This window comes from Cygnus olor, chromosome 16 (genome assembly GCF_009769625.2).
Source record: "Cygnus olor isolate bCygOlo1 chromosome 16, bCygOlo1.pri.v2, whole genome shotgun sequence".
NCBI classification, from domain to species: Eukaryota; Metazoa; Chordata; class Aves; order Anseriformes; family Anatidae; genus Cygnus; species Cygnus olor.
In genome coordinates, this window is record NC_049184.1 from 14,384,363 (window position 1) to 14,400,222 (window position 15,860).

Sequence of the window (15,860 nt, forward strand, 5' to 3'; positions counted from 1 at the left end):
CAACCCTGGCAGCGTTTGGCCTCCTTCAGCCACAGCAGGAGCAAAAGCCCTTTTTGGCGTGGCAGGTTCCCCCCACGGTGATCTGAAATTCAGCAGGGCTGGGCTGGGGCTGCATTTGTGGGGCTGATGGGTGAACTGGGGGTTAGCGGGAAGAAAAACCTTTGTGGCCCCATGGGAAGACCGTGGCCAGGGCGCAGCAGAGCCCTGGGGTGAAGGCAGCATCCTCAATGCCTCCCCACTTTCTCCCTCTCTCTGACACCACCCCAACTCCCCTCCTGCCTCATTTTAACCGCACCACGAGGCCGAGCAGAGCCGGGTCACCAGGATTTCTCCACGTCCCCTGCTCTCCAGCTCTCCCCGCAGCGATGGCACCGCAGATAAGCCCATCTCCTGCTTATCGCCCCATCGGCGGCGCGGCAGACGGCTCAGCTGCCCCACCGCCGAGCAGCGAGCCCTGATCTCATCAGCGCGCCGCACACTTGCAGCTCGAACAATAACCTCCTTCCCTGCCCGACACAATTCCCAGAAATGCACAGCCTCCTGCTAGAGCCTCCCTGGGGGAAAGCATGCCAGCCGGCCTGTCGGCACCAGCACGAGCGTCGCTGCCAGCCGCTGGCAAACGCAGCCTGTTGCCTCCCTGGCGCGGGGGGCACCTCGCGCTGCCCGCTGTGAAAACAAGGGCGTGCAGGGCAGGGCGGAGGAGCGGAGGGAGAGGCCGAGCCCTCGGGGCCATCCTTCAGCCGCCGTGCTCAGGAAGTCCCTCTCCCGACGGGCGCCGTGCCCCGGCACCGCCAGCCCTCCAGGAGGGCACATCGGTCGCCCTCACCCTGCCAGCCCCGAGCATCTGCAGGGTGCTGGGGGGCTGCGAGGGGCCGGGAGGCAAAGCCCAGCCCCAGCTGGGAGGGCAGAGACGGGGCTCTCGCCCCCCATACCCCAGCAGAACCCCAGCAGCAGAAGTTCTGCCTCCGGCTGTGCCTCGTGGCATCCCGAAGTGTCTCGGACTGCCGGAGCTTTTCCTCCACATGTTTGGGTAATCGCTGCCGCCTCGAACCGATGCGAAAGGCAGGCAGCAGGCGAGGCTGGGTGCTCAGGGCGGGTGTTTGCACTGGGAAGGCGAGAGGACCAGGCCAGCAGCCGGCACGGCTCTCTTTTTCTCCAAGGGCTTTTTGGGGGGGCTCGCCAGCCTGTTTGGGGCTTGCCGGCCGCTTTGGGACTCTCCAGCCTTTCTTCCCCACACACGTGCCCTCTGCCCCGCTGCATCGCAGCAGCCCCATGGGCACAGCACCGCAGCGGTGCCAGCTGCAGCCCCCTGGGGGCTCCTGCCCACCTTCCCCCGACCTCGCAGCAGACCCCGTGCAGAAGGCACAGCGCCAGCCCCATCCCACCCCGATGGGCTCCGGCACCCGGCTGGCGCGGGAGGGCCAGGCTGGCCGGGAGCATTGTTCACTAAACCACATGGGGAGGCCGAGGAGGACAGACTCGCTGGCTGCGGGGAGCTTCCTGCCTCGCGGCGCGGCCGCCGCCTGACATCATTGCTCCCGGTGGGAACGGCGGCCCCGGCCCCGCTGCTCGGCCCCTGATGGCTGCGATAAGCTCCTGACCTCCTGCCCCGCTTTCCAGCCCCCCGCAGCCCCGTGGAGGGGGGGTTTCACGCCCGCTGTCCCCCTGTCTCCGTGGCATGGCGGGTGGCAGAGCTGCCTGATCCTCCTCGGCGGCATGGGCACGGCCGAGGCGATGCGCCCCGACACCGCGCCGTCCGCCTCCGAGGGTGCGGGATGGCACCGTGACATTTTTTGGATGCCAAGGTGGTGACCGAGCTGATGGGACAGCGAGGCCCCACATCCCTCTGCCCCGCTGTGCGACCTGGGGCGAGTGTTTTTGTCCTGGTGGGGACCGTGACCAGTTTGGCATCTCTGCTAGCACCCAGAGAGGGCCACCTGAAGGGGTTGCCCGTCCTCACGCTGCGTTTATGAGAGTAAAACCCTTCTCCTCCTCGTCCCCAAACAGGAGGGGCACACGGAGAGAGCGTTTCCAAACCAGTGGCAGGCAAAACCTACCGAAACCAGACCCCAAAGCATCCGTGTGGGCTGCAACATCCCTGAGGACAGCGGGTGCGGGGTGGGGCTGGCCCCATCACCACCAGCACGGTGCACCCCGAAGGGGACCCCCAACGTCAGCAGGAGCACAGGATGGGCTCCTGACCCCGTGGGGGACACGCAGCAGGAGGGGGCAGCCCCCTGGCCTGGGGACGGGGTGCCATGGGGTGGAGGCACCCGGGAGACACGGGGCTTGAATTTCACGCTGCCTGGGATCCCCAGCCAAGCCTACTTTTATTTTGTGCCTTTCTGCACGGCGGTGCAAATGCAACGGCAGCTGGCGCAGGCCGTGGGGCGGAGAAGCGGGACGCAGAGCCCAGGACACAGAGCGCAGCCTCCAGCTGCTGCCTGTCACCATGGGGGTCTCTCCCCCATGTCCCCCATGCCCCCCCCCCCAGCCCCAGCCAGACTTTTTCCTGGGTAATTTCTCCCGAGCCAGCAGAGCTGACGTGCTGCGGAGCTGCCTCCTGCCCTCGTCCAAACCCGCTGCGGTCAGCACTTCGCTGCGGCTGCTGCCAGGGCTGCTCAGAGGGGTTTTCCTTGCACCCTGACCCCCCCCCTCCCCGGCTCCATCCTCCTGGCTCCAGCCCACGTGGGATGGAAGGTTTCTCCTCCCTGAATAAAAATGTAATCTGCTCAGCCCTGCTGTTGATCCCGACTGCATCCTCTCATCCTGAGCTTTCATACAGCGTGCCTTTTATACCGGTAATAGCACCAGGCTCCTTCTCCCATCATTGTTGACTCGACAATGAAAACTGTTTGTATTATTGTGTCCCCGAAGCTTTGCCAATAGCACATGTGTCCTGAGCTGATAGCAACAGGCTTTGGCAAGGCTGAGGCTCCATCAGATAAGAGCCTTTACCCTTATTTCTCCAGCCCGAGCACGCCTCGAAGGCTGCCCTGGCTCGGACGCTTGCTGATCCGTCCCCGCTGCTTGCAGGCAGGGGCGAGGTGGCCGGGCAGGGGACGAGGGTTTGGGGACGAGCGGGGCAGGGACACAGGCGCCGGGGTCGGGTGGCCTGGGAAAGGGCGTCGGGCAGGGCGACGGAGGAGCCCTGGAGGGAGATGCCAAGATAGAGCGACTTTCCCAGGCGAGCGGAGGGCTCGATGCGTGGCTGTCCCCCGCCGTGCTGTCCTCAGGGACCTGCCCCACCTCCCCGAGCTGGCCCAGCTCCCGACACAGCAGGGGCGAGCGGAGGAGAAGCGCTCGGACCCGGCGGCCCTCGGGCGCGCTGCCGGCTGGCGCGGGAACAAAGCCGTGCGCTCCCCCGCGCCTCGCTCCGGCCCCGTGCCCCGTGGAGAGCCCCGCTTCGTCCAGCCACCATCACCCGTACAGCCTTCATCCTGCTGATCCGGGGGGCCGCGCCGTCCTCCTCCTCCCACCCCGCAGCCCTGCGCCCAAAACCCCGTGGCCACAGCAGTTCACAGCATCACCAAGCCCCAGTTCCACCGCCACGGCCATCCCCGCTGTCACTTTCCCCAGGCTGCAGCATGAGGCTCTCAAATCAGACAGGGAGAAAAAGACCCTTTCTGTGGCAAGCTTTGAAATCTCATTTTTAGGCCAATTTATGGGATGTAAAAGAGGTTCTTGGGATTTTGAGCTGCCGGCGTGGTGTGTTCATGTGCTTATTTCCCTTCCCTTTGTGTCCCTGGTGCAGCACCAAAAAGGAAAAGTTGCTCCTCTGCTCAGAGCCTGCAGGGAGAGAAAGCTCCCAGTCCCTTTTTAAAAAATATATATATTATTATTATTATTATTATTTCTCAGGACAGAAGCATTCTGTCAAAATTGCCCCGACACACCCTGCCCTTTGCCGGGATGACCGTGCCACCCCAGGAGGGGAGAAGCAAGCACCTGGGGAAACCGAGGCACGGAGCCGCAGCCGCAGCCACCCCCCCTGACCCACGGCCCCTTCCTCACCAGCCTGCAGCTCGCTCTCGGCTTTAGCTCTGTGTGAAGGCGAGGGTGCCCTCAGCAGCATCCTCATCCCTCCTGCTGGGCACCAAAAGCCTTGGCAAAGCGGAGAGGTGGCCACGAGGCCGTGATGGGCAAGGAGGTGGCTACGAGCGCCGGCAGGGCTTGCTGCAAAGCTGCTGCAAAGCGCTGCCCCGTCCCCAGCCGGGCTGGTGCGATGCTCAGAACCCAGGCACATTCTTCCCCAGCCTCCCGCGAGCAAATCGGGCAGGGGATGGAAAATCCGAGCGGAAAATGCTCCGTCCAGGGGCTGCAGACGGAGCGGGGAGAGGGGAGAGGAGCGCGGCGCAGCCAGCAGCCATCTGCGCCGGGCGGGTGAGGTAATGCCTGCGCTAAGTTAAACCATGTCGGGAGCCGCCGCAGCCCTGCACAACGGCAAACCTTTCCCAGATGCAGGCTCTGCTGGCTCGGGGGGACGGGGCTGTCAGCTGGGGGGGCTCAGTGGGTGCCCCCGGCAGCTGGTCCCGGTGGAGCTGTGGGATCAGGGTGCGCCCTGCTCCCCCCCAGCTGCTCACCTGCTGCTGGAGCCTGGTTTTAGGGTGCGGAGGGGCAGCGGTGGGCTTAGCCCTCACTAACCCGCTCCCGAGGGCAAAGAACTGAAGGTGTGACCGCTGTTTTCTTGCTTAATTCCCCTCCTTTCCCCTGATTGGATGTGGCACCCTGAGCCACAACGTGGCACAACCCCATTTATCCGTGATGCTTTCACTCGGATGATGCTCGAGGAGCAAGGAATGAGCAAACACCTGGAGAGGAGATCAGGCACCACAGAGCCCCAGAGGGTTCCTGCTACAGGGGGGCTGCACTTCTGGCCCAGACCTGACCCACTCCCCCAAAAAGCAGGCTCAGAAGTCCTCCTAATTACAATTTTCCGCTCTTTTCCTTTCCTCCGGCACCCAAGAACAGGCCGGCCGGCCCAGAGCAGCGAGCCCAGGCTCTCCGAGAGAGCGGGATCCAGGTTCTTGGACGCGCCTCCTGCCGAGCTGCCCGTGCGCTGTGTTTTCTGCCAACTTGGGTGATGGAAGCAGAGAATAACCCCCACATGCCCGGGCTTCGCAAAGCCCAACTGTCGGCCAGCTGCCTGTTCCTGGGAGGACGCGGTGCCACAGGCAGAACGCGTTTGCTCGCTATAATCAAGAAAATAAATTGTGCCGATCGGAGCAGCTGAATGGCAGCCAAATCTGCTTCTCGGCGGCTTTTCCACACTCTGCGTTCATGTATTTGGCATGAGCAGCTCCGCATTGAGGTAATTCATTAATGCTGAACCAAAAATGTGTTTATGGGAGTCTTGGAATAGTTGGTAGAAGAACTTTCCTTCCTAAAAGCCTGCTCGCTCTCCGGGATGGGAACCCAGCACCGAGGCCGCCGTCACGGTCGGCTGCCGGGGAAGCCCACGTGTGCCCAGCGCTCCTCGCCCGGCCCTGAACACACAGGGGGGGGGCTTTTTGCAGCGTTTTCCCTCGTCTCGGAGCATGGGAGCCGCATTTTGAATTCCTGGGGAGCGGGTCTGGGAGCACGGATGTGGTTGTGGCTCGGCGCGACGGGAGGGAGCCCCTCCAGGAGGTGGTCCCCGGACAGGGATGCCCCCAGCCACCCCGTGCTGCATCGGTTGCTGCCCCCAGGAGCGGGTCTGCCCTGATAGGGGTGCCCTGATGGGGCCTCCTCTGCTCTGCTGCCCCCCCAGGACCATCTCCCACCCCGCACAGCCCCAGGTGCACGCTGCACGGGCACATCCCTCGGGTGTGCACACCGAGAGGTGCACACAGGACCCGGTGGCTCTCTCATCCCCTTGGGGACATCCCTACAAGGGAGCAAGGGCTGAGCAAGAAGGGGCTGTGCCGGGGCAAAGACCAGGGGCCAGGGATGCAGGACCAAGGGCCGCCGGCCGGGATGCTGCCGTGACTGCGCCCGTGCAGAGCGACAGCTTTTTTGGGTTAGCCACGGGTTTCGCTCCCCAGACAATGGGCATTGCTGTTGTCGTTCCAGCCGTAATCCTGTGTAAACAAGGCTGACCTCTGTTTACTGAAAAGAGCTGAAGGAGAAAGACGACTTTCTCTGCTTCCTTGGACGCGGTGCCCAGATGCTGGCTCGGCCGGCACAGCCCGTGCTCGCTCCCGGCTCCGTCCCCTCGTGCCAACGGGGCCAGGATATGGGGTCCTGCCCGATGGGGAGCTGGCGGCCCCCCCCCCGCAAAGCCTGGACCCCCGTCAGGGCTGCGGCGGTGGGGACAGACTGCCCTGGTGGCAGGGAGCGAGGGAGCAGAAGGCAAGTCCCAGCCCAGCTGAGCCTACTCCATTTTTCCAACTTAGCTCCGTCGTCGGTGCCTCGGCCGAGTGGGAAAGCTCCTGCCGAGGGTTTGGGGACCTGCACACGTGGGTGGCAGCAGGGACAACGCGGGGTGGCAGCAAGCACCCAGTCCTGGGGCAGAAACCCGCTGTGACCCAGGGCGCATCTCCCCAGCATCATCCGTGCTCTTCTCTGGTCAGATTGACCTGGAAGCGAAGAAAAAGAGCGAATGAGCCGAAAACAGCAGGCCAAAACGGCAGCTTTCCCCATGGGGAGACCTTCCTGGGGCCGTCGTGTCCCCATCCATCTCCCCTTTAGGGGTGGGAAAGGGTCCGGCCCTTCGCCTCGGGGACTTCCCTGGGGTTTCTCGGCACCAGCTGTGGGCACCGGGAGACGTCACCCCCGCACGGACACGGCGGGGTCAGGACTCACGACGGTGCTCACGGGGCCAAGTGGCTGCGGGGACTTGGTGCTTGCAGCCCCAGCGCAGGGCTGGGGGCTCGGCCGGGCGCTGCGTGACCCAGGGGAGCGTTCATCTGCGAGGAAACCGGGCGCTGAGCTGGGCCCTCGAGAAAGGGAGTCTCCGCCGAAACCCGAAGCGTTTCCCAGCAGCCGACTCCAGCGTCCCGCCAGGGCTCTCACGCAGCCCTGGCCGCGCGTCCTTCGCCCCGCAGGAAGTGCCTTTGTTCCAGACCGGCTGCAGCGGCCACGGCCCCGGGGGAGCCCGCGGGACCCGCCGGCACGGGGGGCAGCTCTGGGGGTGCCGGGGGTGGCACGGAGCGGCCCTGTTCCCGTGGTGTCCCCGTACCCCTTGGGCATCTTCATCCCTGCCTGGTGGCACAGCTCCGTGCACGGCGCGCCTCGGCTCCCACGGCACCGAGGTGTGGCCTGACGCTAATTAGTGGCTATAATTGATGACCAATATCTTCCTGTGAAATATCCAAGTCATCGAGCTAAACTCACGGGGACACCCCACGTCACCAACCCTGTGCTGGTAATTGCATACCAGTAATTAATTCATCATCATAAGGGACTGCTGCCTGCCCACGGTGCCCAGGCAGGGACAGCCCCGATCCTGCCCTTTTGCTCTGAGCCCCGTCCACAAAATGAGAACAAAAATCAATTTGCTGGTCACGGTTCAGTGCCTTGCTCTGGCTGCACAGGGGGGGCCCTGCCAGCATCCACCTGCCTCCTCCATAACCTGGGTGCAAGTTTTGGGGACCAATCCTTTGCATTTGCTTGCACAGCACCGGTGTGCCGGACTCCTGCATGCACCCGTAGCCATAAGGAGCAGAAGTAACGCTGGGCTCATCCAGCAACGCTCATTTCTACCTGCTTACACCCTCCCAAAGCCCCCCGAGACGCCTGTGCATGGACCCGGTGGTGCCACATCTATTTTTAGGTGGGTGGGAGCTCGGCGGCAGACCTGGCGAGGAGGAATAAGCAGCAGCAGGAGGCGCAGGCTGGGGGCGGGGAGGGAAAATGCCTTTGTGCCGGGGGGAGCGGAGGCTGCCGGCCCCGCCACGCTTCCTCTGCGAGGTGTGGTGCTGGGGCTGCGCGGCGCGGGACGCTAGGAAGGGAAACCGGGGGCCGGGGTGGGGGCCGTGAGCCGCCAGCCCAATAAAAGTGGGAAAAAAAAAAAGGAAAAAAAAAAAAAAAAAAAAAGCAACCCCCCCAGCCTGGGCGCCAGGCTGGGGTCCGGCTCGTCCGACGCCAGGGGTGGTGAGGAGGGCGCGGGGAGAGGTCACCCAGCGGGGTGCGCCGATCTTATCGACCTTATCGCTGCCCGGGGACATCCAACGCTTCCTCCCCGTGCTGCCACGACGGTGAGGGGCTGGGACTGGAGGGGTGGCAGTGCCCTGTGCCCCCCAAAACTCCCTGTGGGGATTCTGGGCTGGGGATGGGAGCTTTGCCCCCGTACCGGGTTCCACTGGGCAGATGCTGGCCGTGGGCACCGGTTTGGAGCAGTGACACTGCCCCCAATGCCAGGCCAGCGGGTGCCATCAGACCCTCATGGACAGCCCCAAGCTCTTCTGTCCCCTTTTTGGGCCGGTTCAGGTGGTTTTGGGTGTTCTGCCCACTGCTGTATCCCCCCTTGCAGTTCTCTGTCCCTTCTCTCCCGCTTTGCAGCTCGCATTCCTCCTCCTCCATCAGCCACGCATGGCGCTCGCCGTGCCATCAGCACGGAGGAACAGCGGGGGAGGGATTTCAGAACATCTCTGAGCCACATTTCCGAGGTGCCACCTTTTCCAGGAGCACCGAGCCCTGAGCACAGAAGTGGGCTCACAACCGCCGGCCTCCCTCCGGGCTCACAGGCTCTGCTCCATGGGCACAGGGTGGTTTTTCTGCACCGGGGTCCCAAAATGCAGCCGGGGCAGCACCCCGGCACCCTGCTCGGCACTGCCCTGTTCCCAGCCCTTCACGGGTGATGCTCAGAGAGCCTCGGGGTCCCCACCGTTCCCCTCTGGGCACTGCCCGTGGCTCCAGCTGCTTCCCGAGGACACTGGGGAGGTTTTGCCCTTCATGGCAGCAGAGGTCCAAGAGGATGGGACAGGGGGGGTCTTCACTTGCATCCCGAGCCCACTGCTTTCATACACGGAGGTGCCCACGCTTTGCCGCTGTGCTGGTGCCAGGCTCTGCCTCCATCTCCCCCCGGGGGGCTCAGCATCAATTCTGGAGGCAGGGGACAGCCGAGCTGCTCCTGCTACCACCCGCAAGGTCCCAAATTCCAAGGGTGGCACCAGGTCCCAAATGCCATCGGTGGCACCAGGTCCAGCCCCAGCACCGGGGCAACTCCGGGGTGCCGCTGTGCGCCCAGGATGGTTGCAGTGGGGAAGCACCACGTGCTCGGCCAAAGCCCAGGAAAAGGGTCTGAAGGGGGGGGGTCCTGGCACACCCCAGCACACATCCTGCCCTTCACCCCACTGGCAGCCATCGGGTATGAACTGGGGGTCCCTGGCTCCCCCCAGCACTCCCCTTGCTGCTCCTGGGGCAGGAGCAAAGGGTAAAAGCCTCAGGGGTTTGGCAGTACCTGGCTGCTCCTCCAGCACGGCGCTGCTCCGGAGCAGGACGGGGAACAGCAGAGAGGAGGCTCCGTGCGGCCGCCCGGCTCTCCTGCGCGCTGGTGCTGATCTGCTCTTGCAAAATATTAATAAGAGCCTCCAGGAATGTGAAGGAAATCTAGCCTGAAACCTCTGTCACTCCTGGCTAGCGACTGAAGAATAAGTGAGACAAGATTTTTTTCTTTTACATTTTTTTTTTTTTTAAGGCCTTTGTTTTGTTTAGGGTTAACGGCAGATTGGCTTTTTCAAATCACTTCCAGACGCACAGAAACCATGGCATGCAACACCCCGCCGCTGCTGGGAGCCTGGCAGCTGGGCTCTTGCGCAAGCCGGTGCCCCACGTCTCCCTAACCCCACACTGCACATTTTGGGCTGGGGGCTCGGCCACGTCCCCTCGGAGGGGGCTTGGAGCCGGGTACCCGTGGCCGTGGGCACCTTTCACACGCAGCCTGGGGGTGCCGGGGAGCACGGAGAGACCCCCGTGCTCGCAAGCTGCTCCCGCAGAGCTCATAACTCCCCCGTGCCAAGGGCAGGAGGAACCTTTGGACCACCTAGCCTGGCTCTTGGCACATCTCCGGCAAATATCCGTGGGCTGGCGGGGGGGACAAGCAGCCGGGAGGCAGCGTGCCATGGGCACGGCGCGTGCGGCCGCAGCGTGGCCGTGCCAGCCCCCAGCAGCGCAGCCCGGGGCAGGTTTCGGCTGCTCGCCTGGCTGCCGTCATCCTGCCGGTGAACCACCGTTCCTCAAAAGTGCCTAAGATGACAGAGGCGCGTTTCTTTTCACGTGAAGGGCACTGAAAGGCAAGGAGAAATTTCTCCAGCCGCCCAGAAAGCCCCACTAGGGTATTGCCGGGGGAAGAGGGCTCGCCCCTGCCTCCAGCCCAGGGCTGCTCCTGACCCCGAGCGGCGAAGGCTGGCCAAAACACACACACGAAAGAAGTCATAAGAAAAATAAACGCGAAGCCCCAGGCATCCCCGTACCCCTGCAAACACGCAGCAAATCTAAACACTTCCCCGGGGCTGCGGGAGGCTCTGGCAGACTTCAAGTAGCCAGAAAAGGGGCTTGAAAAAAAAAATAAAAAGAAGGAAAAAAAAAATAAAGAAAAGAAAGAAAAAGAAGGAAAAGGAGGGAGACAAAAAATGAATAACTCTCCTCCTTGGAAGGAAGGGAACCGGGTAGTGGTGTCCACACCGGTCCCAACCCAGCCCTCCCCAGGCGGCTTCTTCCTGCCTGTGTCTGGGGACGCCCCCCTTCCTCCTCCTCCTCCTCCTCCTTCTCCTCCTCCTCCTCCCCCTCATCGCCTCCTCCTCCTCTTCTCCCTCTCCCTGTCCTCCTCCTCCTCCTCCTCCTCCTCCTTCTCCTCCTCCTCCCCTCCGCCCCGCTGATTGGTCCAGCCCGGCTATATTTTGCCCCTTCCAGCCCAGCATCATCCCAAAAGTTTTTTTGGGGGGGAAAGGGGGAAAAAAAAAAAAGAAAGAAAGAAAGAAAGAAAGAAAGAAAAAAAAAGCAAAGCAAAGAAACCAAAACAAAACAAGCCGACCCCAAATCCCCCCCGAAGGCGCCCGAGCGCAGGCGAGGGAAGCGAGCGGCGGCGCTCCTTGCTCGGCGGCTGCTGGACCCCGTGGGACGCGGCGGGACTCGATTCTCTCTCCGGCACCCGGTCGGGTCGGACACAAAGTGCTGTCCAGCTGGAATGAATATATCTGAGTCAAACTACTGCCGAGAGGAGATATCGCAACCCCGGGGCGACTGTTCATGGGTCACCGCCGCCGTGCCGGCCGCTGAGCCCGGGCTCGCCTTCGCGCGCCCCCCGGGAGCTGCCTCACCCGCCAGCCGCACGCCCAGCCCCGAGCCAGGCTTCGCCTTCGGCCCCGGCCCCGGTGCTACGGCTCCCGGTGCGGCCCCCGGCGCGGCCCCCAGCCGTACGCCCAGTCCCGAGCCGGGCTATGGATACAGCCCCCCGGCGGGCCGCACCGAGGGCAAGGCCGGCGAGGATTCCCGCATCCGCCGGCCCATGAACGCCTTCATGGTCTGGGCGAAGGATGAGCGCAAGCGGCTGGCGCAGCAGAACCCCGACCTGCACAACGCCGTGCTCAGCAAGATGCTGGGTGAGCGGGCTGGGGCGTCGGGAGGGGGGTACGGGGATGGGGGATGTGAGATGACGGGGCTGGGGTTGGAGGGGTATGGGGTTGGGGGTGTGGGTTGTTGTGGTACGGGGCAGCGGGATGCACAGATACAGGGCTGGGGGTGTGGGATGCCAGGGTACAGGGCTGGGGACGTGGGCTGCGGAGGTACGGGGTATGGGGATGTAGAATTTGAGGCTGTGGGACTCACAGATACAGGGCTGGGGGTGTGGGATGCCAGGGTACGGGGCTGGGGATGTGGGCTGCAAAGGTATGGGGATGTAGGATGTGGGGCTGCGGGATGCTCAGATACAGGTCTGGGGCTGTAGGATGCCAGGGTGTGGGGCTGAGGATGTGGGCTGCAGAGGTATGGGGTATGGGGATGTAAGATGCAGGGGTGTGGGACACGCACATACAGGGCTGGGTGTGTGGACTACATGGGTATGGGGCTGGGGATGAAGGGGTGCAGGGCTGGGGACACAGGCTCCAGGGGTGTGGGGCAGTGGGATGCACAGATACAGGGCTGGGGATGTAGGTTGCTGGGGTATGGGACTGAGGATATGGGCTGAAAGGGTGTAGGGCTGCAGGATGCAGGGATACAGGGCTGGGAATGTGCATTACAAGGGTATGGGGCTGGGATGCACAGATACAGGGCTGAGGACAGCCTACAGGGGTATGGGGCAGTGGGTTGCACAGATACGGGACTGGGGATGTAGTTTGCCGAGGTAAAGGGCTAAGAATGTGAGCTGCAAATGTATAGGGCTGCAGGATGCAGGGATATGGGGCTGGGGACGCAGGGTACGCAGCTATAGGGCTGGGGACATGAGCTGCAAGAGTGCGGGGCTGCAGGATACAGGGACACGGAGCTGACTGTGTGAGGCAGGGGTATGGGGCAGTGGGATGCAGGAATACAGGGCTGGGGACGCAGGCTGTAGGGTACGGGGTGTTGGGATGTAGGCTGCAAGAGTACGGGGCTGTGGAATGCAGGCTGCGAGGAGACGAGGCAGTGGGATGAGGGGGAAGGACAGGGGGCTGTGGCGGAGGGTCTGGAAGGGGACAGGACTGCGGGATGCGGACTGAGGGTATAGGGCTGCAGGGACAGGGTGCTGCTGGATGCAGGGCTGCGGGATGTGGGCTGTGAGGTTAGAGGTTTGTGATACGCAGACCCTAAGGATATGGGACCAAAGGATGCTGGCTGCAGGGATGTCGGGCTGTGGGACCAAGGGCTGCGGGGTGCAGCGCTACAAGTCTGTGGGATATGGTGTTAGAGGACGTGGGAAAACGAGGCTCTGGGTTTGTGGGAAGTGGGGATACAAAGCTGCGTGTACTCCAGAGGCAGGGAAACGGGGCTGTGGGATGCGAGGATGCAGGGAAGGCAGTGGGATGCGGGAATACGCAGCTGGGGAGATGCAGGATACGGGAATACAGGGCTGCAGGATGCGGGATACACAAGCATAGGATGCGGGATGTGGGAACACGGGAAGCAGGATATGGGTAGATGGAGTCGCAGGATGCGGGGCTACGGGAAGCAGGATATGGCCAGATGGGGCAGCAGGATGCAGGGACACGGGGCTGCGGGATGCAGGGATGAGGGGTTCAGGATACGGGGCTGCAGGGCGCAGGTTTGGGGACAGGAATTTGGGCTGCAGAGGTGCAGGGCTGCAGGGTGGGATGCAGGGAATCGGACACCCCAGGGGCAGCAGGCTTTGCACCCCTGTTCCCCCCTGCACCAAAGCGCTGGGCACGCAGGGACAGCCCTGCTCGGGGTCCCGCTCCTCATCCCCTTGTCATGCCAGCATTGGGACCCAGCTCAAGTACGGAGCTGGCCAAGGGACCCCCCCACACCCCGTGTGCCCCCTCCCCGTGTGCCCCCTCCGGCCGCTGTCACAGAGCTTCGTTTCCCCTTCCAGGCCAGTCGTGGAAGGCGCTGAGCGCCAGCGACAAGCGTCCCTTCGTGGAAGAGGCCGAGAGGCTGCGAATCCAGCACCTCCAGGATCACCCCAACTACAAGTACCGCCCGAGGAGAAAGAAGCAAGCCAAGAAAATCAAGAGGATGGAACCCAATATCCTCCTCCATAACCTTTCCCAGCCTTGCAGTGACAACTTCAGCATGAGTCACCACGGCGGCAGCCAGCCGGGCCACCCCCAGCCTCCCCCACTTAACCACTTCAGAGAACTCCACTCCATGGGGTCGGATATTGAAAACTATGGCTTGCCAACTCCTGAGATGTCTCCCTTGGATGTCTTGGAACAGACCGAGCCGGCGTTTTTCCCTCCGCACATGCAGGATGACTGCAACATGATGCCCTTTCGCGGCTACCACCACCATCACCAGATGGAGTTTCCCCAGGAGAAGTGCATCGGGCGGGACGTGGCCGTGCCCTATGCGCAGACCCCGTCGCACTTGGCCGACGCCATGAGGACTCCCCATCCCTCCAGCATATACTACAACCAGATGTGCTCGGGGACTCAGAACGGGCTTTCCGCCCACCTGGGCCAGCTCTCGCCCCCGCCCGAAGCCCACCACATGGAGAGCGTGGATCACTTGAACCAAAGCGAGCTGTGGACGGACGTTGACCGCAACGAGTTTGACCAGTATTTGAACATGAGCAGGACTCGTCCCGACGCCTCGGGACTCCCTTACCATGTCTCCCTGTCCAAAGTGACTCCTAGAAGCATCTCCTGCGAGGAGAGCAGCTTGATATCCGCCCTGTCCGACGCCAGCAGCGCCGTTTACTACAGCCCCTGCATCACCGGTTAGGTTCGCCCCACCGTGCAATGTGCTCACCGCGAGAGCCCCGGCAGCGCCCGCTCTCCTTCAAAACCAAAAAGCCATCCTCCTTTAACCACGAGCTCCATAATATTTAGAGTATCTCATTAAATGCATCGCTTTTTTTTTTTTTCTTTTTTTTTTTTTTTTTAAGAAAAACCGATCATGCTGAACTCACTGATATACCGTATGCCTATATAACACAGATAGACGCCTTTCCAAAGCAAGGTTAACGCACGCACTAGCCTGCCTGCCGCACTCCCTGCCCTCTCGGCGGGGCTCAGCTGCAGCTCCTGACCAGCTCGGGGGTGTTTTTAGGCGAACTACAGTGAATCCTGCCTGAAACAACTACTAACAGGACGACCAGAGCCGCCTGCCCCAGTATCTAACCCCAGGGCAGGCAAAGTCGCGCGGGGGGGGGAGACTTTAGGAAGCCTTTGCAGGGGCCGTGGAAGACTCGGTGCCCAGTAGTGGTGGTCTTTAGGACAGTTTTTACTGTATTCTCAGCAATATATTTTAATTGGGCAACAAAACTATATTTTTACTAAGCATTTTTATATATAAAATGATATTTAATGTCTTTGTTGTGTTTTTTTTTTTATTAGACTTTTTAAAAATAAATCAAGGGATATCCATGAGATCTAAAGCATTTATGTAGCAAAGCTGGATTTAAAAAGAAAAGAAAAAAAATGGAAAAAAAAAAGGGGGAAAAAGGAGATATTTTGTGAAAAGGGAATTACAATGTAAATATTGTGGAACAATCGACTGGAATTTTGTACAAAAGAAAAATACGACTGCAAACACTTTTATTGTCTAGAACTGTAAGGAGAGCAAACTGTTTGATACTGGTTAATTATTAAAACATCTTCATATAATTGTTCCCATCTTGTGTGCTTGTTGTGTGAACACATATTTTCCGCAAATACATGTTGTCCCAACCATTTCCAGATTGCTGTATCCGTTGATTAATGTTTTGACAACCTGGCAGGCGCGCGGATTCGGGGGCTGCCGCCAGCCGCCTCGGGCTGGGCGCGGGGCCGCGGCTCCGGCAGCGCCGGCGCGGGGCCGGGGTGCTCGCGGCCTCCCCGTGCCCGCCGATGCGCCCTGCAGGAAAAAGCAGCTGTTCTCAGATACACGTCATATAATAAAACATGCGATATCCTCCTCTCGAGCCCTGCCTTCGTGTGGTTATTACCCCAAGCTGGCGGTGCGGTGGGGAGGGGGAAGGCGTCGCCGCGCGCTCGCCCCATTTTCCTGCGAAACTGCCCCAAAACTGAGTCCGTTCTCTCCAAACTCTCAACGCAGTTGCTCACAGCATCCTCGTAGCTCGCAGGAGCTCCCAAACCCTCCCAGCTGCCTCCCTGCCCAGGCAGCAGCGGGTCCTCCCTTCTCCCGTCCCCACCGAGCACCCCCAGCCCCGCGCGGGGGCCGCCCGCCCGCTGCCCCCCATCCCGGCCCTGCACCCCCCGGTGTTCACAGCTCTTGGTGCTGAAGGCAGCGTTTGCGACCCCAAGGTTTGAAAAGCAGAACTGACAATCTGTTGCATAAAACGC

The 15,860-nt window shown here is 61.9% G+C and overlaps 1 protein-coding gene and 1 long non-coding RNA gene across 2 annotated transcripts; one reads left to right on the forward strand and one right to left on the reverse strand.

The window, feature by feature from the left end:
- Nucleotides 1-6,068: 6,068 nt before the first annotated feature.
- On the reverse strand, nt 6,069-9,565 carry LOC121079055. The gene is made up of 2 exons (XR_005824844.1): nt 9,383-9,565; nt 6,069-6,557 (listed from the first exon to the last, which is right to left on the reverse strand). It is a non-coding gene; the product is annotated as an uncharacterized LOC121079055 (long non-coding RNA).
- Nucleotides 9,566-10,897: 1,332 nt separating this feature from the next.
- On the forward strand, nt 10,898-15,478 carry SOX18 (SRY-box transcription factor 18). The gene is made up of 2 exons (XM_040576017.1): nt 10,898-11,522; nt 13,448-15,478. Exons 1-2 carry the CDS (start codon nt 11,108-11,110, stop codon nt 14,296-14,298), a joined length of 1,266 nt encoding a protein of 421 aa, XP_040431951.1. The 5' UTR covers nt 10,898-11,107; the 3' UTR covers nt 14,299-15,478.
- The last annotated feature ends 382 nt before the right edge of the window (nt 15,479-15,860 follow it).